At 29.0% G+C, this 23121-nt stretch overlaps 3 protein-coding genes across 15 annotated transcripts in view; 2 read left to right on the top strand and 1 right to left on the bottom strand.

Annotated features, from left to right (window-relative positions):
- Positions 1-6316, bottom strand: part of LOC130669381 (phosphatidylinositol 4-phosphate 5-kinase type-1 alpha) — a 350783-nt gene extending 344467 nt beyond the window's left edge. For 7 of the 11 annotated variants that reach the window (XR_008990170.1, XR_008990171.1, XR_008990169.1 and 4 more), the window contains exons 1-2: positions 5622-6315; positions 3909-3943 (exon numbers count right to left, since the gene is read on the bottom strand). Coding sequence is in view for 4 of the 11 variants with exons in the window: in XM_057472248.1 (XP_057328231.1) it covers positions 3909-3943; positions 5622-5733 (147 nt within the window). In the remaining 7 variants the exon portion in view is untranslated. Of the gene's footprint in view, positions 1-3908; positions 3944-5621 lie in introns of all 11 variants that reach the window. The other 4 variants (XR_008990168.1, XR_008990172.1, XR_008990173.1 and 1 more) reach the window with 4 other exon arrangements.
- Positions 6317-9458: 3142 nt separating this feature from the next.
- On the top strand, positions 9459-11112 carry LOC130669388 (uncharacterized). 2 transcript variants are annotated; one of them, XM_057472266.1, is made up of 3 exons: positions 9459-9884; positions 10318-10671; positions 10801-11112. In XM_057472266.1, the coding sequence occupies exons 2-3, from the start codon at positions 10371-10373 to the stop codon at positions 10977-10979; spliced, it is 480 nt and encodes a 159-aa protein (XP_057328249.1). In that variant the 5' UTR covers positions 9459-9884; positions 10318-10370; the 3' UTR covers positions 10980-11112. The 2 variants fall into 2 exon arrangements, with proteins under 2 accessions (XP_057328249.1, XP_057328248.1); XM_057472265.1 differs by having other exon boundaries at positions 9459-10671.
- Positions 11113-13284: 2172 nt separating this feature from the next.
- LOC130669382 (MATH and LRR domain-containing protein PFE0570w-like) lies at positions 13285-17920 on the top strand. Of its 2 annotated transcripts, none has more exons than XM_057472253.1 (5): positions 13285-13396; positions 13918-13998; positions 14080-14270; positions 14565-15066; positions 15895-17920. In XM_057472253.1, exons 2-5 carry the CDS (start codon positions 13936-13938, stop codon positions 17605-17607), a joined length of 2469 nt encoding a protein of 822 aa, XP_057328236.1. In that variant the 5' UTR covers positions 13285-13396; positions 13918-13935; the 3' UTR covers positions 17608-17920. The 2 variants fall into 2 exon arrangements, with proteins under 2 accessions (XP_057328236.1, XP_057328235.1); XM_057472252.1 differs by lacking the exon at positions 13285-13396 and adding an exon at positions 13702-13856.
- The last annotated feature ends 5201 nt before the right edge of the window (positions 17921-23121 follow it).

Genomic DNA, 23121 nt, shown 5'->3' with positions numbered 1-23121 from the left:
TGTGTATATTCACAAATGTGTCTTATAAAAATCAATATATTTTATTTTTTATTAATGCCAATGAGAAATTTTACAGAGATTAAAATTTGAGAATCTTGAGCCTGTTTTAGCAATAAAAAAATTTGGAAAAAAGTAACAACAATAATAATGCTTGTGTAAAAAAATTTCTTTCCCTATGATGCAATTTAATCGTAAGTAAAAATGAAATAAAAAAATAATTTGCATAAAAAAAAAATTTTGACTGAACCAGTAAATTATTAAAGACCTAATTAAAAAATCTGAAAATCGGTTGACTCTGTGGGCCAACCGCAAAACTTCCTGCGTATTGCCACTCTTTGAGCTCAACAATACCATCAAGTACATTGGTATTTTCGGGTTCGAAAGTTACGTTTCGTATTAATCTCTGATAATTCGAGAAATTGAAAATAATTAACAAGGATCGGATCATAAAATTTCGCTCATGGTTATGCTTCATAAATTGAATTTTTTTGAACAGAAATTAACAGAAATGATTAAGATGGAGAGTAACATGAGCTTCGAATCGAACCAGAGCGTTAATATACGAAACACTCGGAAAAAAATTTCGTCAGTAGTGATTTTCCAAAATTTTTGTTGATGACATTATTTAAACTAACGAAACAATTGCAATAAATTATGGAACGATCATCAAATACTATAAAAGCAAAGAGCCGGTAGAATTTGTCGAATATATGATAAATTACATTATACGTTATCCGGGAAAAATAAAGTAAATTTTTGTATTATTAATTTTTTCTCGCCGATATCAGTCAAAATAATCAACTGATTTTGATGTTTGAGGCGGCATTCGACGCAGTGTTTCAGCCTTTACCGCTGAAAAATCATTAGAATCAATCAGTTTTGGGATTTTGGAGTTTATTAGAAAAAAAACTATTTTTAAATTCTTTCTACCACAATATCTCTTGAACAATTTATCCGACTTTGATGATTTAGATAGAACTCAATGCGGCTGATAGAGTTTCAGAGCTACTTCGATTTCAAAACAGATCAATTTAATAGTTTCCAAAATGTTGGAGAAAAAGAAAAAAAACAATCTTTTTATTTTTCGTCGACGAGATCTCTCGAACGGATTATCCAAATGAAACATTTTTGGTAGCAAACGAAAAATTTAGTCGAGTTCTTGAACTGACTAGATTTGGAAATCGATCGATCAAACAGTTTTGAAACTGTCCAAAAAAAACGAAAAACAAAAAATTGTTTTTTTCGTATTTTTTAAATATTTTAGAACCTATTCGACTAAATGATCTCAAATTTGTACGAAATTTACGTTCAAGAGAACTCTCTCGAATTCCGCGAGAATCATCTAGATCGGTTAATTTGTTACAAAGGTATGAGATGCTTACATCCGCACACACACACACGCGCGCGCACACACTCGCACATATCTTTCTGAAAATGTCAGTAAAGCTTCCTAGAACCTCAAAAGTTCGACATCTGATGAAAACTCGATTTTTGAAAATGGGAGTGAAAACAATCACTTCCCGAATTTTTGAAAACTTGCAATTTTCTTAGCGAGAACTTAAGTAAAGGTTTTCATAATTCATGAAAAATATCATCATACATTTTTCTTTATACAATTACAGAATTTTAAATTTTAAATCACAGTCCTGTGATGCAAAATTATAAAACGCATTGAACTAATACAAATAAGCAGCAAAATTGCGATGTATAATAATAACTTCCAATGAAAGTAGTAAAAAAAGAATAATGATTTTTAAACTTCCAACCAATTAACTGTAATTTAAATTACAATGATTTATAATTTTACTAATATCAGTGGCAAATCGAATCACAAACGTTTGTAGTAAAGCTACAACTCTTCTCATTCAAAAATAGCATACTGTTTTATAAAATTACAACATGTATCTGATTAATATAAAATGAAATGGCGATGTACGATAGTAACTTTACAATAAAAGTTAAAAAAAAAAAAAGAATCATGATTTATAAAATTTGAACCTTTTTATTGTAATGTAAATTACAGTTTTTATTTAAAATGATACCAATAACTATAGCAAATAGAATTACACACATTTGTAATAATACCACCACATTTTTCATTCAAAACTAACATACTGTTTTGTAAAATTACAACTTATACCTGGTTATTAAATTATAGTAAGATTACAATGTATAATAGTAACTTTACAATAAAAATTGTGAAAGACGATTATGATTTATATAATGTTAACAATCCGATTGTAATTTAAATTACAATAATGTTTTGTGATTTTACTAATATCTTTAGCAAATTGAATTACAAACATTTGTAATCAAGCTACAGTTTTTAAAATTTACCTAAAACTAGCATTTATGTTGTAAAACAATAACTTGTATCTGAAGAATACAAAAAATTGGTAAAATTACAACTCATTCAATAGTTCTACTATGGCATCATGCAATATCGCTGCAAATATTTTCTGTTATTGATTTAATACACACAGATTTATATTTTTTTATGCATTTGTTTTGTAAAAATATTGTATTTTTTAAAAAATTTTAAATAGTGTGCAGATAATCAATTTAACCCAAGATCAATAAAATAGAAAAGAAAAATATAGATAAAATATATAGATGATCATTTGCCAATTTTTCGTATGTTATATTTTATAGAAAATATAATAATCGAAAAGTTATACAACAATTGAAAATTATTGATAACTATTGCATAATGTCTCCAATCAAAATTACAATTTCTTAAACCGATAATTTATGATACTGAAAGTAGCAGACATTAAGGAAATTTTTTTCATTCAAATAAAAAAATTAATTATTCATAGGAAATAATTACAGGTCAAAAATTTTTTTTGTACATATTCAAAAAATGTTGTTCTACTCACAATTAAATTATTTATAAAAATAAGCAAATTGTCTGATTTCTGCTACTTTCAATATCATGAAAATTTTAATGCTTCGGCTGATTATCATAACAGCTAAAAGTACAACGATATAATACAAAAAATCATAAACCATACTAACTAATTTACAAAAAGTTTTTAATTTTTTAATTTGCCGTCGATAGTTCATTCCCCTATAAATACTGGAATAGCTCTATACCATTGTTGTAATTTTTTATATATGTTGAGACTTTCAAAAATTTTTACAACCTTTTCTAACGATTGACATTTCGAAATACCAACTTGAATTAATACAGTAAAAAAAACATTAAAATACCAAATATGAAATCAAATAACTGTCACTTAGAACTGATTTCGTTATATCCCTAGCCTTCATTTTCCTCTTTTTTTGTTTTTTAAAGCAAGTAATGAGGCGCTGAGACTGAACTAACAATCACTATAATTTCAACATTTTACCGTTATATTTAATACTGTGACACTGCAAACTTCAATGTAGAAAACGTTTTGTAAGGAATTTTTTAAAAATATCTGACAAATTAATAAAATAAAAAAAATATATTAAATCTGGGAAATTTTTAATATAGAATATAAGCCATTTTTCTCATTATCACTGCTTCCGTTTTTTACATCGTTAGTTTATTTGATATCACAAAAAATTAGTATTTTAATAGACAGAAAATGATCACTAATATACTGAGAAAAATAATTTATGAATTCAAATAAATCATTTGTTTTATGGAAAATTTTTCAAACTAAGATAACTTTTTTGTTAAATAAATGAATTTTAATTTAATTTGAGTACATTTAAGTAGGAACGATAATTTACTTGAGTAAAAAAAATATGCCAGCGACACTATAAACATAAAACATTTGCTTGGATCAAGTAATATTTACTTGCAACAACAATTTATTTTTCTCTGTGTATTTCTTTAAAATTATTAAGAACTTTTTATGACAACAATTAAAATAAATTGAAATTATTCCGATATATATAGAAATAAGTATTCTTACATCGAAAATGGCCATTTTTCCTTCGGCAGATTTATCTGAAAGAAAAAATTGAGGGTGTTAATATTGTAGCTTATTAATTGCGTGAATTACATCTAATGAAATTTATTTAACATAATCTTTCAAAATGTCATTGTGATCTGATGTCATTTTACACAAAATTTTTATTGTTATTCAAGATCTTCATAAATTTGTTGATGAAGAAAAAAAATGATCCAGTTGAATAATCGCTAATCGCTAATTTGGAGTTATAAGCTGTCTATTCACACATACGTTCATTCTGAAGACAATAGTTTTACTAAGGTATTGTAAGATAAGATCAAAGTACCAATTTTCCTAATTTATTATTAAAAGATGAAAAGAAAAAAAAATGTATAAATGATAGTAAGACTATCCCTGATTAAGAAGGAAAAACTGATTTTAAATGATTTGAACTCCAATCATTTCAAACCATCTTTCTTTATCAGAGCTAGGAGACTGCGAAAAAGTTAATTTTGAAAATAATTTTGGGGATCAGTCGGTAATTAAAATATTTAACTTGATATAAGGTAAAGGGTCCAGTTATTGACAATGTCCCAGTTTTTGAAACTTACAACTTAATTTTAAATTAAAAAAAAAATAAATAAACTCAAAAAATTAAATAAATTTGTTTTTAATTTTTAAAAACTCATCGTGTACTTAATTAATAGCAATAACAAAAATGAAATATCTTAATAAAAAAAAATTTTAAGCCAGAAGTAGCTGTGGAAGCCATTTTTTAGTTACAGTGTAAGCAATTTACGAAAGAACGTTCCACAATTTAAAATGTTATCATGTAAATATAAAAATGTAATAAAAAGTACACGGGTAGGTTAATAATCAACTTCAATTTAGTCTAAAATATCGATGTATCATATTAAATAACATTATACTGTTAAAATGTAAGTGTCAATAACTAGGTTCAATTTTATGGATACGCCCCAGTTATTGAACCCCAAATTCAATCATGATTTTTAATATCGGTGATAATTCGTTTGTTTACGTGAAGATTTGTATTAATATTTTGTAACATAATTTAAAATGTATATGTCTTTAAAAAAATTGTGTTGTATTTATAATAAATATTTAATTTCTTTTTCAATTAATAATTTTAGTTTGATTAAACTCAATATCACGTAACCTAACAAATAATGAATCATTTTAAAATGTCAGTGTCAGACTACAGCCAAGGAAATTTTGAGTGTCAGAAACAAGGTCTTTAAACACCACTTTTAAAACATGAATTTAAATCATTAATTAGCTCCAAATAATTATTTTACGCTTATGAACTTATCTAAAAATTTTATATTAGTTATCATAGAATAATCTCAGCTGTCACTCTTAAAGTGTCAGAAACTGGGTCCTTTACCTTATAATGCAGTCAACGATTTGGCTCTTAAGGTGTGTAATAATAATAATGATTAAGTAAACCCGTATGAGCATAAACTCTACAAACACTGCTAACGTTTTTTAACAAGTCGAAATTAGGTCAAGCTACCTGTGTTAAAAGTCTATACATTTTTTAATTTTCACAACGTTCTTTAAATGGTATACATTGAAAATACATGAAATAAAATCTTTTCGAATGTTAATTGAGAAAATAAACTTAAATATCTCAAAACTTTAATTATTTAAAAAAAATGACAGCACATCGAGGTTATAAACATTTTATCTTACATCGAAAAAAATAAAACTTACTGTCATCGTCGTCAGAATCTTCAACAGTTAAGGATACATTTGGTACTTGAACCGGACAACTGAGATCCGGCTCGATTACTTCGATCACATCTACGTTATCACTCGAAGCCATTATGTATCAAATTGTTTTAACAACTATCAATACTAATTCTTCGTAGAATCTTAGTGAAATTAAATCATAACATTTTCACCATCAATAAATACTTCTATCACCGTTCATCGGATTTATAAACTGTGCCGATCACGATATCTTTTATGATCGTTGTTAAAGAAAGAAAATAATCTATAACAGTCACCTAAAATCTGTATATTTTAACACACTCCTGTGTTATATGATAGAAAAATATTTACTAAGCAGAAATCTTTTATTAAGAATCACGACACAATCAATGTCCACCATTTTGTAGCAAAATTATTGAAGAGAAACTAAAACAATAGTTTCTCTAAGTTTTCATTTGATGACATAAATGAAAAATCATAAAGCCGGAACAAAAAAAAATATTCTTGGAATAAAAAGCCAGTGAGCAGGATTCTTTCACAATTATCGAAACAATGAAATTACAATGACACTCTTCATTTTTTGTTTTTCTTTTAAAGAGTTAAATTTAAACGATTTAAATTGTCTACTAGAACTAAAAGGTGGGTTTAGAACAAGGTATGAGATATAAGGTGGGACCAAATTTCATCTACTCGATTGAACGGTTGACTTCAAACTTTTATAAAGTGTGATCTCTACTAGATGGCACTGGAGAACGATAAAATATCCCCTAATAGCACTGTTATGTCCTCAGTGGCCTCAGGTGCCTCCACCTGTTAATTAATTAGTGAACTTGAGATCCATAAATACGCGCGCATTTAAATTTCATTTAAAATTATATATTAATATCTTACAACACTTATTGCGTCATATCAATATTTAGTTAATAGTTTAAATAATGAATCGTCGTGGCACATACTTATTAAATTATATATTTTTCTTATAAGAAACTTTAAATAAATAGATGAATAAATCTTTATTTTGTATTCAGAGAAATATAAATACAGTTTGAGTGGTCTTGGAACGTTTCCTGTCACCCGATACTTAAAACCTAAACAAAACACACGCATAAAAATCATGAATAGGCCCTTGTTCTATAGTTAACAGTAAATATGATTATAAACAAATGCATACTCTATAAACAAATAAGAAAAAGATATATTTAATAAATAAATGTTACTTATAAATGAGAACCATATCACAAGAACTCAACTATTATTGTTAATATATATACATATTAAATAAAGAGTGACTCGTATAATAAATAAATTAATAGAAATATAGCATTAGAATAATTATAATGGTGTTTCATGATAAATAATAATGTCAATCGTATTAAATAATTAAATATAGAATAATTAACTAAAAGATTGTATTTAAGTACATGAAAATGGAATATAAATAATATAAGTAGTAAGTAAAATCATAGAACGGATAAATAAAGAACGTAGATGTGTAAACTCATATCTCGTACGTGTATTAGTAGGAAGTATAAATGTATAAGTATATAATTAAAAAGAACGTTGATATGTATAAGTACATATATTGCATAAGTATGTGTGTGAGTATGAGAATGGTGGGAGAAGTCGAAGAGTGGAGAGTCAGAGATCTTTCTGCCGTCTGATGTAACTTCACTTCTCTCCGAGAACTATTGACGAGCACAACTGTCATTACTGATCAAATCTTATCTATACTTTATAATAAAACTCAGTCTTCAGATAAAAGTTATTTCATCAGTTACATCTATCCTTATCCATAACTTCATAATTTCATTAAATAATAATAATGATAATCATCATCATAGACAACAATAAATTTATCACTGTTTTCAAATTCAAAATTGGTCCCGCGTGACAACGAACTGCCCACTGTCCAGGAGGTGCCGCCAGCTCCGATCCTAGTAACCTCCCAGGACATAACACAGTTGTTCTCGAGTTTAAGAATTCTAATTACTTTTTGAATATTTAAGGGACTCGGAAGATGAAAATCTTCCGAGAAAGATCATCTTCTGTCTTTAGTCGGAAGCTAAGAAAATTGCTGTTTTGATGATTATTTAATGAATGATTGGAATTCTTAAATTCAAGATTTCGTTAGGTGCGGCCCAGCCTTAAAGCTATTTATCCCATTGTATTGGCAACATTCTTTTAGTATGCGTTCATTAATGCGTATTTAGTATTCGTCACCTGTTTATTTGTATATAATTTCAAATGAAATCTAAATGCGCGCCTATTTATGGATCTCAAGTTCACTAATTAATTAACAGGTGGAGGCACCTGAGGCCACTGAGGACATAAAACAGTTTGCTTTAGCAAAAGTTTTACTTACAAAACTTTCTTTAAATTTTTCGGAAAATTTCCGTCAACTTTGGATTCTTCCATTTTTGACGACAGTTCCCTGATCACCACACTCTAAATATAATTGCTCAGCAAGTTCTGCAGTGAAACATCCCTAATAGCACAGTTTGCTTGAGCAAAAGTTTACTGTACAAAAGTTTCGTTGAATTTTTCGTCGAATTTTCGTCAACTTCGGACTTTTCCATTTTTTACGACAATATGTATGCAACTTTCTATTGAATTTGACGTAAATTTACTGCCTGAATTAGAATGCAAATTCACTTCAAAAGTTGACTAGAAAAAAGTTGTCTTTAATTTTCAGGCAAACTTTATGTCAATTTATCGTTAATTTAACTTGAAAAATTGTTAAGTATATTTTTACCCTCAAATTATAGACAATTTTAAGTATGAATTTGCTTGACTTCTGAAATGGTAAGAATGAACATTACCGACTGTTTTTTTTCGTAAAAAGTTACCTTTAAATTAAAGAAAAATTAACCGCAAATTTTTATTTTCAACTTTTGCTGTGAAATTGTTTGTAAATTCGGGCAGCAGATTTCAGGTAATTTCAACATAAAATTACCGTCAATTTCGAGCTAAAGTGGCTATTAGGGATTATCAGCTAACTTAACAACAAGTTTCTGGCAAGCCTTGGCTGGATAACACTTGCATAAAAGTTGATGCAAATCAACTGCCTTCATCTGAATGTAATTTAACAGAAAAACTTGCAGTCAATTTGAAGTGAAACTTTCAATCAACTTAACGTAATTGTCTGACAGTAACACTAGTCGTAAAATTAAATTCAATTTACAGACAATTTACTGTCAATTTAACGGTAACTGTTTGCTCTCTAACACTTTCCTCTCAGTTGGCTTTAGAATACGGCAGTAGCTTGAAGTTACCCTAACAGCCACTTTAGCTTGAAATTGACAGTAATTTGATGTTAAGATTACCTGAAATCTGCTGCCCGAATTTGCCGACAATTTCACAGCAAAAGTTGAAGAAAAAAATTTGCAGGTTTTTTCTTCAATTTAGAGGTAACTTTTTACGATAAAAAAAAGTCGGTAATGTCCCTAATAGCCCCTTTGCATTAAAATTGACGCCAATTTGATGTTGAAATTACCTGAAATCTGCTGCCCGAATTTGCAGACAATTTCACAGCAAAAGTTGAAAATAAAAATTTGCGGTTAATTTTTCTTCAATTTTAAGGTAAAGTTGTACGAAAAAAAAACGGTCGGTAATGTTCACTCTTACCATTTCAGAAGGTAAGCAAATTTATACGTTAAATTGTCTACAATTGGAGCGTAAAAATATACTCAACAATTTTTCAAGTCAAATTAACAATAAATTGACATAAAATTTGTCTGAAAATTAAAGACAACTTTTTTCTAGTCAACTTTTGAAGTGAATTTGCATTCTAATTCGGGCAGGGGTGCCATTAGTTCGTCCTAACGGACATGTTATACAACGTACTACTCTGGCAAAAACGACATCTAGAAATCGTGACAAAAGTACCAACGCAACATCTGGAAATCGCGACATTCGTCCAGCGTGACATTTGGATCGTTACACTGTACGTAAAATGTGACACTCATGCAAGTGCGACGTCTGAAAAAAACGACATCTAGACAAGTCGACAATGTTGCAAACGTGACATTTGAAAAACTCACCAATCTGAAAATGGGACATTTGACAAACACGACAGTCAAGCCAACGATAAATGTGGTAAAGTCGACAAATATGTTATGTGACGTTTAGAAATATGGACATCTTTGCACAAGGACAATTGTACATTGTGACAATTGTAAAATTTGACTTTTGGAAATGTTACCACTCACTTACAAGCGACATATGGATAACGTGACAGTTGAACATAGTGACACTTGTGAAAAGGTACATTCGGAAGAATAATTATTTCTACTTACCAGCAATGAATTTATAAGAAATCCGTAGATAAAGTAGATTTCTTATGGTAATGAAACATGGAAAGAGAGAGGACATACATTTTAAATAAAACTCTAACTAATGCAGCCAAAAAATTATTTTAATATGTTTAATAAATTTTAGGATAAAACAATCCAATTGAAAATATTAAATTAAATTTATTTATCATTATCACTAACTCAAATTGATATTATTCTACGTACATAATAAAATGCTATACAAATAATGTTAATTAAAAATAATCTCGTAATATAAATTTTTTTGTACCTAATTGAATTTATGAAATCAAACTTACTTACCATGCTCTTATACCAGCTATATTCTGAGTACACTATCTAATTCTATAAAAATAAGAATAATTAGGATATCTTATCACTAATAGCTAGGACTCTTGGTGATTTTCGAAACGGATATTCTTCCGATGATGACACCAACATGGATTCAGAAAATGAAGTGATTGCAGATGTTGATACTGGTAATTCCGATGATGAGACTAATGGAGATGTAGATAATGAAGCTGCAGCTGTTACTTCTAGCAATCCCGATGATGTTACTTACATGGATTCAAATAATGATATTGATAATGATTCGGAAGAATCCAAGGCTGACACTATCATTCTCGATTTTGATGACTATTCTCATGGCAATGTTCCTAATCCCGACCTAAATGGTGCTGATGTTGCCTGCAGTTTACGGCGCGACGCGGTTACACCTGCGGACTTGAACAACGCTATCAGTAAGTTGAATATTCAATATCTCATGATATTAATTATCTATTCGATTAAATCAGTTTCACTCTTGTTGTTGGATATTCGTTTATAATGTTAAATATTAAATAATCTCAAATAAACCTTGTCCATTTTAGGAAGTGAAGAATGTATGACTTACATGGCCGCTGTTCCGAACGTCTACTACAAGCCCTGTGGGCACTATACTTTTTGCGAAGCCTGTCATAAGAAGATGTTGAATGATGTGCTAACCGAGGGTGGTGATTTCATATGTCAAATGTGTCATCAATATGTAAACGAAGTTTTTATTATTTAAAAAAACTTTTAAAAACGGTGTCAAAGATGGTCTTCAGCAAGGTTTTATAAAAAAAAGAAATTTCGTTTTGAGGGTACTCTCAGACACTGCCCCTTCCCTATTTCGAAAAAATATTCAATGACTTTTCACTTTCATAAGCGTATCAAAATTTTATTAACAATTGGAATAAAAATAAAACAATAAATTAAAAAAAAAGACAATGTAGTTGCAATTTCATTGTCATGTGGAATTCAAATAAAACAACTTATAGTTTACATCAATTGGGAGTTAAACGAAATTTGTTGAATGAATTTCAGTAAACTCTTTATGTAAATTTGATAATTCTAATTGTTTAAATTTTTAGGCTAAATATTATTCAACGAATTTCGTTTAACTTTAATTGATAACATCTGTTAGTAATTTTTTTGAATTCTACATCTCAGCAAAATTGCAACTACGTTGACCTTCTTTTTAATTAAGGCTTGATTTTTTTTTCTCATTAATTGATTAAATTTTGACACGCTTTGACAGTTAAGGGCATTTCAGACAGTGCCCCCCACTTCAAAAATTTCAATGGCTTTCAACTGCCATAACCGTATTAAAATTTTATTAATTAATTAAAAAAAAAAATTAAAACCTTAATTGAAAAAAGGAGAACGTAGTCGTAATTTCACCGAGGTATAGAATTTTTTAAAAATTACTTGCAATTGATATCAATCAGGAGTTAAACGAAATTTGTTGAATAAATTTTAGCCTAGAAAATTTGAAAATTCAAATTATAAAATTAACATGAAGATTATACTGAAATTTATTTTACAAATTTCGTTCAGCTTCCAATTGATATCAACTGCAAATGTTTTTTTTTAAATCTATATCTTAATGAAATTACGATTACGTTCTCCTTTTTTCAATTAAGGTTTTGATTTTTTTTTAATTAATTACTAAAATTTTAACATGGTTATAACAGTTCAAAGCCATTGAAATTTTTGAAGAAGTGGGGGGCACTGTCTAGGCATGACCTTAAAAGTTATTGAATATTTCCAAAAGGGGAGGGGGAGCTGTCTGAGTTTGGCCTTAAAAAGCGAAATAACATGACTCTAATGAAGATTAAAAATTATATACTAAGTAATAAAATTTTATACTAACTTTACTAGATAAATTATCTAAATATTGAAAGTAAAAATTTTTTTTTATATTGTCAGGTTTTCTATTGTCGGTTTTTAATAATTTATATTATTTAATAATATAGTAATTTAACTTAAAAAAAAAAATTTGAATTGTTTGTTGTAACCTTCCAATATTATAAAAAAACAATAAATATCAATTTTCCTAATAAAAAAAAAAAAACTTTCAGCATTATTTTTTGTATAAACCATCAATTTATATCCTAATTATTCTTATTTTTATAGAATTAGATAGTGTACTCAGAATATAGCTGGTATAAGAGCATGGTAAGTAAGTTTGATTTCATAAATTCAATTAGGTACAAAAAAATTTATATTACGAGATTATTTTTAATTAACATTATTTGTATAGCATTTTATTATGTACGTAGAATAATATCAATTTGAGTTAGTGATAATGATAAATAAATTTAATTTAATATTTTCAATTGGATTGTTTTATCCTAAAATTTATTAAACATATTAAAATAATTTTTTGGCTGCATTAGTTAGAGTTTTATTTAAAATGTATGTCCTCTCTCTTTCCATGTTTCATTACCATAAGAAATCTACTTTATCTACGGATTTCTTATAAATTCATTGCTGGTAAGTAGAAATAATTATTCTTCCGAATGTACCTTTTCACAAGTGTCACTATGTTCAACTGTCACGTTATCCATATGTCGCTTGTAAGTGAGTGGTAACATTTCCAAAAGTCAAATTTTACAATTGTCACAATGTACAATTGTCCTTGTGCAAAGATGTCCATATTTCTAAACGTCACATAACATATTTGTCGACTTTACCACATTTATCGTTGGCTTGACTGTCGTGTTTGTCAAATGTCCCATTTTCAGATTGGTGAGTTTTTCAAATGTCACGTTTGCAACATTGTCGACTTGTCTAGATGTCGTTTTTTTCAGACGTCGCACTTGCATGAGTGTCACATTTTACGTACAGTGTAACGATCCAAATGTCACGCTGGACGAATGTCGCGATTTCCAGATGTTGCGTTGGTACTTTTGTCACGATTTCTAGATGTCGTTTTTGCCAGAGTAGTACGTTGTATAACATGTCCGTTAGGACGAACTATTGGCATCCTCGGGCAGTAAATTTACCTCAAATTCAATAGCAAGTTGCATACAACTTGTCGTACAAAATGGGAAAGTCCGAAGTTGACGGAAATTTGAAGAAAAATTCAACGAAACTTTTTTACAGTAAACTTTTGCTCAAGCAAACTGTGCTAATAGGGGTACTTTCTTACCATTTTAGAAGGTATGCAAATTTATGCATAAAAACGTCCATAATCTGAAAGTAAAAAAATACTTTACAATTTTTAAAGTCAAATTAACAATAAATTGACATAAAATTTGCCTGAAAATTGACGAAAAATTTTTTCTAGTCAACTTTTTAAGTGAATTTTCATTCTCATTCGGGTAGTAAATTAACGTCAAATTGAATAGCAAGTTGCACACAAATCGTCGTAAAAAACGGAAAAGTCCGAAGTTGTCGGACATTTGACGAAAAATTCAAGAAAAGTTTTGTAAATAAACTTTTGCTAAAGCAAACTGTGCTAGTAGAGTAGGGATGTCTTCGTACACTCCATTACCCGTTATTCTAATTTAGGTTAAGTTTAAAGTTCCAAATATGATTATCCACTTTTCTTATGCTGTTAAAAGTCTGAAATAATGTTTATGTCATGGATCTAAGGAAGTTTTTTTTCCTTTCTTATGAAGTACACCAAGTAGAATTTAGAGATGTATAAATGAAAATTTGTTATTATATTTTAATTTCAGAATATACATGTATATATAATGGAAGAGGACATTGATATTTATGGAGATTTAATAAATTTTAATCGTAATGAATGTGACAATGTTTGTAAATTTTATATGTTATATTAATATAAATATTTAAAGTGCTAGTCTTTATTATGATTCGTAATTCCTTGTGTTTAGTGTCATGCAAATATCTCAATATTAAAGTCGAAAGCGACAGAATTAGAGGATCTTATCCAAGTATTAGAAAAAGAAATTGAAAATTTAAAAGGCTCTAACACAACTTTAAAAATAAATTTATCCTCGCTTTTGAAGACAGCAAAAAATGAAATTGTTAGAAAAGATCGTATAATTAATGAATTAAGACAACAGTACGTATTATTATTATTTTTTCTTTGACTTTGCTATGAGTGTGAATGTAACTTATAAGTATCAATTTTTTTAATTTTTCAATAAATAAATCAAATGTAAGTAGAATAAATATTAAAAAATGCGTAATTAAATCAATGAAAGATCAGTACGCGCATTTTTTCTAAATTTATTTAATTATTTTAAATTTATAAATTGTTTCACGGCTACTATATTCACATTCATACTTCGCTCACTACCTCTATACCTAGATTTCAATAATAATTTTTTAATTTTGTAATTTTCTTTTTTTTTAGATTAGACAATAATTCTTTTCGTCGAAATAATAATCGATTATCAAACATCCGTAAGTCAAATGATGTTGATACTGTCTCTAAATATAAGAATGAACTTGATGAAATAATAAATGTTAAAAAGGAAGAACCAATAATTCAGATTAAAGACACTGCGTATTGTAATCCAATAAATACATTCATTACTAACAATGAAAGCGATAAACAAATTAACTTTGATGATACTCCGGTGTCTACTATTTATGGACAACGTTTAAAAAAAAAAATACGCCAAGAAAAAATTGAGAAATTAGACAATGAACAAGTGAGATATTTCACTTCTGCATCTATTACAAATACGGATCGTGAATATGATGAAAAATCCCAACCTGTTAATTTAGGTGATAAAGAAAATCGATATTCGATTTTATCAAGTTCTAGCAAAATTGATGAAAAATCATCAAGAAAAATTACGAAAAGATCTAATGATACCATATCCAATTCAAGTTTTGATAAACGAACAAAAGTAAGTAGGAAATGAATGATTTATATTTTTTTTTTATCATAGAAAATGTATCATCACGAGGACATTAACTTTCTTCCGTTAGAATTTTCGGGATTTTTAAGTTTTTTTTTCTGGTAAATAAAACGATCTAACGACGTGGTTGTTGCTGCAATATTTGATTAGTTTTTCAATACTATTTCGTCGAATTATCATTGAATTTTATAATAAATATAGAAAGTTGTGTTGATGAAAGTTAAACTCCTCTGTGGCGATAATGTCAGTTGCATGGAAAAAAGAAAACAAGAACTATTACAGTGTAAACTATAAAAATAAGCTCTTCGAATTCAAAATTATAGAAGTTGCAATCCATACTTTAATTTTCAAATTTTATATAGTAATAAAGATATTGTAGTTTAAACAGTAAGTTTGATTATTTAAAAATGCATTTTAAGATAAATAAAATTAAAAAATATTGAGATTTTATTTGGGAAGTTTTCTTTGTTCAAAAACTAGTTATTCACATTAAAAACTAAAAATGACGATTCTCTTGAAATTTATTTTTTGCTTTATGAAAAGCGAAATTACAGTGTATAAAATACCTTCCCACAATTTATGACCTGCTCTTTGATTATGAGTCACTATCAACTTGATGCAATATCTGATAAGATTCATTCATTTTTGTATTTTTTGTGAAGCATCTATTTATTTAAATTTCTATATTTTTACCCATATCATCGCCTAGCTAATATAAGTGATCCGTAATGATTTTTATTTTCATTTAAATTATTAAAGTTAAAAAATACATAGTTAAATTTTAATGAATATTTATTTATTTGTTTATTTATTTAGTTTAATGATGATCATCATAAAGATGACAAATATCAAAACAAAGGTCGATTTGAGTTAAAATCAGAAAAAACATACTCAACAAAAAATTCTCACGAAAAACGGGACAAACACACTCACCACAATAGAAGTAAAGATACACGTCTTTATGTCCATGAAGGTCATTATTCTAGTCTTGTGAATGAAAAGTCAATTAATGTGTCCCATAGCAAACTTAATTCCCGCTGCCAACCAGATGCTGGTTTAAATACTGAAAATAAATCTACAAACCATCATAATATCACAGGTCAAAAAGTAGAGAATATTAATTCTTTCAATGTTGGATATAATGTGGTCAAAATTGAAAACCAGGTACATCATAAAATCGATAGAAATGTAAGTAATCATCATGTTATGAACATCGAGCATGATAACAACATAAGTGATAAACTAAATAAACCATACACCATCAAATATGATAATAGTAGTAGCTATAAAGATACAAGTAGCGAGAGCGAAAAAAAATATTACGCCAAAAAACAGACAAAATCAGAATTATTACCGGACATTCAGGAAAACTCTAATGATTTCTGCAGTTTGACTGAAATAAAATATCCTAAACTTGAATTTGTCAAAAACTATCAAATGGGTTTTAAATCTTCAAACGACGACCAAGTGCCTAGAATTCCGAAGATTGCGCCACACAAATCGCCAGAATGGAATAATATTCACAAATATAAAATATCGACTGGAGCATTATCAACTAACATAAATACTTTAGATACTTTAAATTCAACTCATATGATTACCGGGGAGTTGGAATCTACTGAAAAAAAATGTATTTTGAAGACCTTTGTAAAAAAAAGTATTGAAAGTGTTGATAATTTTCTTAAAGAAGACGATATTCATGTTACCAAAATTTCAGAAAATATTCCTGACACAGATCGTAAAAATTTGAATTCACCTAAAGTTGGCTTCCGTAATACCGCAAATAGTGAAAACGATGTGTTGACACAGATATTGACTGAAGTAAATAAGAAAAATATTGAAAATGAATGTTTAAATACAGAAGCAACAACAATTAATAAAATAGTTGAAACTAACACAAATGTATCGCAACGAGTAAAATTAAACCAAAACTCTGACAGTGGCTCTATTGAAATACTAAATAATGGAAGTGAAATTTCTTTAAATAAAACTGAAAAAGATTTTTCTACAAAGAGTAGTTTTGAAAATACTTCAGAATCTCAGACACTAGAAAAAAAAGCAACAATAATAGATGAAAAACTCGAAAAAGTTTTAGTAAGTTCTAACAATAAGGTTTCAGTAAGCAAATTAGCTGAAAAGAACTTTAACAATGCCCCTAATATGAATGAAAATATATCCAATTTTAATGGAGCGATCGAAACTATGTCAGATGACAGGACTTTACAATTGAAATCTTCGGATAAAAAATTAGAAAGTATGCGTTCTTTATCGCATGTGAATGAGCAGAAATTGAGCGTAAAAATACCAGAAACATTAAATACTTTAAACGATAATGCCAATAAGATGATTCTTAGCGATCCTTTAAAATATTATTGTACGAAAACAACGAACTCTATGACACCTGATTCAAATCAAAAGAAAAAAGCTATAGTATTTTGTAGGAGAAGAAAACCAATTCGGTTGACTGATAGTTCGATTTCGATGATAATAGTGGTAAGTGAGGATGATAAAACTCAAAATCCTAGTTAACATGTAATGATACAAAATAAAATGATTGTGTTGTAAAAAATTAATTATTTACTTTTTTATTATCATGGATTTATCTACCTGTTAAAAAATTGTATAGTTACACATTTGTCTTACTAAAAAATATATTAATTATCTTAGTAATAGAAAAAGTTATAATGAGCTCCAATGGTATTCTTAGTATTACTGAAACATATTGCCCCATATCTATGTAAACGACCAAATAGGGTAAGAAAAAATTTTTGAATATTTTATGTGTACATTTAGTTCAATCATCAAACTTGTAAATAATCAATAAACGGTATATTTTATTATTCGATGGATAAAATTATTTTGGCCATCATTGAAAACCTACTGTAGGGTAAATTCATCTATAAGTATCGCTAATTAAGTTTTTTTAAATTTAATCCAACATATCAGGCTTGGTCAGACATGCACCAGCATAGGGATGGAAACTTAAGATGAACAATCGATTCTCGATTCCAATTTTTTTTTTTATAAATTTCGATTCTCGGAATCGATTAATCAATCTCAAGAATCGATTCTTTTAAATTTAATCGATTCTGAGTAAAAAAAAATTTTTTTTTTCGAGAAAATTAAAATTTCAGAAATTTTTTGATATGAAAAAGTAAAACCAATAAAATGAGGTTAAAAGTATGATAAAATGCAAATTTATGACAATATTAGTAATTTTACCCTTTATTAAAAAAGTAAATTTGACAATATTAATGTCATGACACTAATTAAAAACTCCGATTGAGACCAATGAATTCCGATTGAAAGTCTATCGGATTTCAATCGGGATTCAGCGGTTTCAGTCGCAGTTTTTAATCAGGGCATGACTAAACAATGATGACTAAACTGATATAGACAAATACGACATACTAGTACAGCTACAAACTATATTCCGAAAATGAATTGTATGTCCTGATGAAAAAAGATTTTATACAAATACTAGCCGTTACCCGCCCGCTTCGCTGGGCGTAAATTACAGTTAAGTGATGATTTTTTCATTTCATGATTAAAAATATTTCTCGAACTATGGCTTTGACCGATGACTTCCTCGGCAATTGTATTGATATTATTGTAATGAGCTATAAAGAACTAATGACAAAATGCAATTAGAAATAATTCCACCACAATCATAACGATGGGACAAAAAAAGTTATTTGCTTATTTTTTTTGAGTTGAAAATATACACGTCTCTTTCATCAGATCTCGGATAAAAAACGGAGTTCTTAATATTTTGATTGAAATGTAATTATTTTTTGTTTTTTCTTTAACATAGATTCATCGAAGTAATTCAGTTAAAGAGTGTATAAAAATTAATATCGTACCTTTGAAACCCATTTTACACTGAGAAAAAAAACTTTTTTCAAGTATATAAATGTTTGTATCCTACCGAGTAAATATTAGTTTGATCTTAGTAAAAATGTACTCTGATCAAGTATATTTTCTTAAAATAAGTATAGAAATTCTTAAATCAAGAAAACATTACTCGGTTGAAGTACATATTTACTATGATTAAGAATATTATTTGTTTGTATAGTACCGGGTAAATATTTCTTTAAATGAAGTATTTATACTTGGGAAAAGTTTTTTTTCAGTGTAGTACATAAGTTGACGATACAATTAATCGTTGTACTTAATTTAAACTTTGTAACACATATATTTAAAAAACGGGAATACATTAACGTTTGACACTCCCGCAAACTCTTTTAGGAGTTGAATCTATTAAATCCGGTTTATGAGAGATACTTACATAGAAAAAAAAGTTATCTTGAATTAAGAAAATATTTCGGAAGTCAAATATTTTCGGGAATCAAATCAAGATTTTCTTGAGCCGAGAAAATTTGTCTTGGTCGGAGACGATTTCTACTTTATCTGAAAAAATTTAGGTTTCCAAAAAAATTTTCTTGAATCAAGATATAACAGGGTATTTCTCAACCTTGCCAAGTTTGGCCCCTTTATTAATTGATCTTAATAAGGGCGCCACTGGAAGATAAGACTCGGCCTTCCAGAACCGGAGATGTTAATATTATAAATCAGGGTCGTTGAAAATATATAAGAGTGAGGAGATTGAGGGATTAAATTAATTTTTACACACAATTTTAATCGATATAATTTTAGATTTTATTCACCAAATCACAATTATGCCCACCGGGCTTTTATTTTACTTATAACTAATTATAACAATATTGTCCACCGGACTTTTTTATTCTTAACACTAATAATTAAAATTTTGTCCACCGGACTTTTATTAATTATACGAATTAGTCCCCTGGACTTTTACACGAAATGGCCACCGGCCTGATCCCCTGGATCTTTTATTATATACGACGAATGAGTCCCCTGGACTTTTATACGAATTGGCCACCGGCCTGATCCCCTGGATCTTAATTGAACGACGACGAGTCCCCTGGACTTTTTATAACGAAATGGCCACCGGCCTGATCCCCTGGATCTTATTTAAATAAACGAGTCCCCTGGACTTTTATACGAAATGGCCACCGGCCTGATCCCCTGGATCTTAATAAAATTAAAATTTAGTCCCCTGGACTTTCACGAATATGGCCACCGGCCTGATCCCCTGGATCAAATTTTATATAAAACAAATTGGCAACTTGCCAGATCCCCAGGATCTATTATTTAAAACCGTTTCCACAGGAAACTTAATTTTTTCTCTCACACACACACACGTTTTACATTCGAGTCCCCAGGACTTATTCACACTCACACACACGTTTACAATGTATTATTTTCCCGATTATTTTACACGCACAATTTTATTTAATCTCGATTTTATTTATGTGTCCACTGGACTAAATTTCTATCCGTAATTTTTAATGATTCTACAATTTTATAACGACACTTTATCAACATGACAATTTTATATACTTTCAGTTTTTCGAATATCAAGTTGTTGAGTAAGAATTTACTGACACCGAAAAACTGCCGCCAACGACTGACGCTATCTCTCGTTTATCCATTTACAACTAGTCTTCACGTTAATAACAAATTTGTACAACAAGAACTGATTTCCATTACTAATAAATTTAATTACTTATATCCTTATTCTTTTATCACTAATTTCACTGCACTTTTAATTTTCCTTTAATTTTCGGTTTTGTAAATTTTATATTTTGTATTTTTCTTATTAAATAAAATTGATTGATTTATAGTATAACAATTCCTTAATGACTAGATTTATTATTTACAATTTCTGGCCCTTCTGCCGAGAAATTATCAGACGGACCGCGTGTAAATTTATTTTGAATACTGTTCTTCTTGCCGACAATTTATATTTTAATCCAATCGGAAATGGCGACTGCTCACGAATTATTTAATTATTATTAATTAATTAGTTACTTAATAATTTGTGGCAACCGGCCGACAATTGGTTTACCTCTCCTTAAATTTTTCCAGCGATCGTGGCGTCCCTTTTTATAACAGCCTTCCTGCCGATTTCCGTTGACTTGGTTCTTTCCTCCAACTTCTCTTGCTGTTCACGTGTGGTCACTCGTCCGTGTCTTCTGCCGGTCCGTCCGACTGTGTCCGTTTTCACTCTTGTCACTCACTTATCAAATCTAAGTTCGCGATCATTCGGCCCTTATCAGAAAATCCACCACTCCAACTTATTTCCTTATTGGGTCTTGGGGACGAGCCCCTTAAATTAGCGCGCCCGGCGACAAGTCGATAAAATAGTAACGCATATGGGGTACTATGGGTAATTAATCAACCGCGGGAAATTAGGTTGATTTAAAGTTGTAATTTTAAATTTTTACCCCGTTACAAAGAATATTTATCTTCAGTCGAGAATTTTTTTTCTGTATACATGACAAAGTTAACGTTCATGCCGAGTTTAAACTCTGTAACACATATATTCAATGAACGGAAGCATATTAACCTTTAACGCCCCGCGAACCCCCTTAGGAGTTGATTTTATTAAAGCCGTTTCATGAGGAACACCTACATGACATAATAAACGTTGACGCCGAATTTCAACTCTGTAACGTATGTATTTGGATAACGGAAGCACATTAACGCTTGACGCAAACCCCCTTAGGAGTAAATTTTTTCGAAGCGGTTTTATAAGGGATACCTACATGACATAATGAACGGTCACACTGAATTTCAACTCTGTAACACATATATTTTAAAATGGGAGTATATTAACGTTTGACGCCCCCGCATAGCCCTTATGGAGCCGATTTTGTTATAGTTATTTAGTGAGGGGTACTGGCATGACATAATAAACGTTCAGGCCGAATTTTGAGTCAGTTACACCTATACTCAAAAAACAGAAGTATATCATCATTTGACGCCCCCACGAACCCCCTTTGGAGTTGATTTTATTAAAGGCGTTTCATGAGGGATCCCTAAATGACATAATAAACGTTCATGCCGAATTTCAACACTGTAACGTATGTATTTGAAAAACGGAAGCATATTAACGCTTGAAGCCCACGCAAACCCTGTTAGGAGTAAATTTTATCAAAGCCCTTATGAAGAATGCCTACATGACATAACAAACGTTCACGCTGAATTTTAAATCCGTAAGCCTTATAGTTCCAGAGATACTATATTGAATAGATTTACATTCTTACTTAGTTACAAATAAGTCAGATTAGACTCTTTTATTTTGACTGTTTTTGAAGGAAAAATTTTTTTTTTTTAAAATAAGCACATAACAGTTTTTCGTAGGAAAAATTCTCAGCTTTCCAATAAGAATATCCATTTTTTATTTTATGTTACAGAATACCTTTTAAAATTCGATTAAAGAGGAAAAAACGATTTTTATGACTGTGCGGCGCTTGATACATCTAATTTGATATTTTTTCCTGAAAGCTGAGACTTTTTCCCACAAAATATGTGATTTTCACGATGTGCATATTTTTTGTTTGAACAAAATTAAATAGAATATAAACTCTCTATGATTAAAAAACGTTAATTCTTAGTTGTTTTGAGGATGTTGATACATTTTTAACATATATATATCTTAAGCTATCAAAAATAGGTGAGATAGGGTGCACTGCTTGTGTTTCTTTCACCGTTTTTGACTCCAAGTATCGTACGTCTAAAACATTTATTTTCTATAAAAAGTCATCATTCCCTGATTAAACGAAACGATTTGTAATGTTAAATGCCCATAAAAAGGGTGATTCAAAAGTATTCAAAAGCATTAAAAAGTATTTAAAATTTTTTGTCCAATCGTTTTAAGTCGTTTCTTTTAATAAGGGTTGGTTATAACAGTGAAATCAACGCTGGTAGAATTTTGAATATCCGGATGTATAAATTTTGTGGTGTGAGGATATGTTTTCAGGTATGTATCTGCAGTGAAACTCTAAAAACAAGAATTAAAAAACTATTTTTCATGATACCAGCATCAATGGTTCAAGTCTAGGAATCAGTAATTTGAACTTTGATTCTTGAGTTTTGTTCAATAGTGATTTCGAACTATTGATGTCATCTGCGTTAATGACAGTTCTGACTTTTTAATCAAGTTTTATAAAAATT

Source organism: Microplitis mediator, chromosome 6 (genome assembly GCF_029852145.1).
Source record: "Microplitis mediator isolate UGA2020A chromosome 6, iyMicMedi2.1, whole genome shotgun sequence".
Taxonomy (NCBI): domain Eukaryota; kingdom Metazoa; phylum Arthropoda; class Insecta; order Hymenoptera; family Braconidae; genus Microplitis; species Microplitis mediator.
This window is presented reverse-complemented; position numbering and strand designations above follow the sequence as displayed.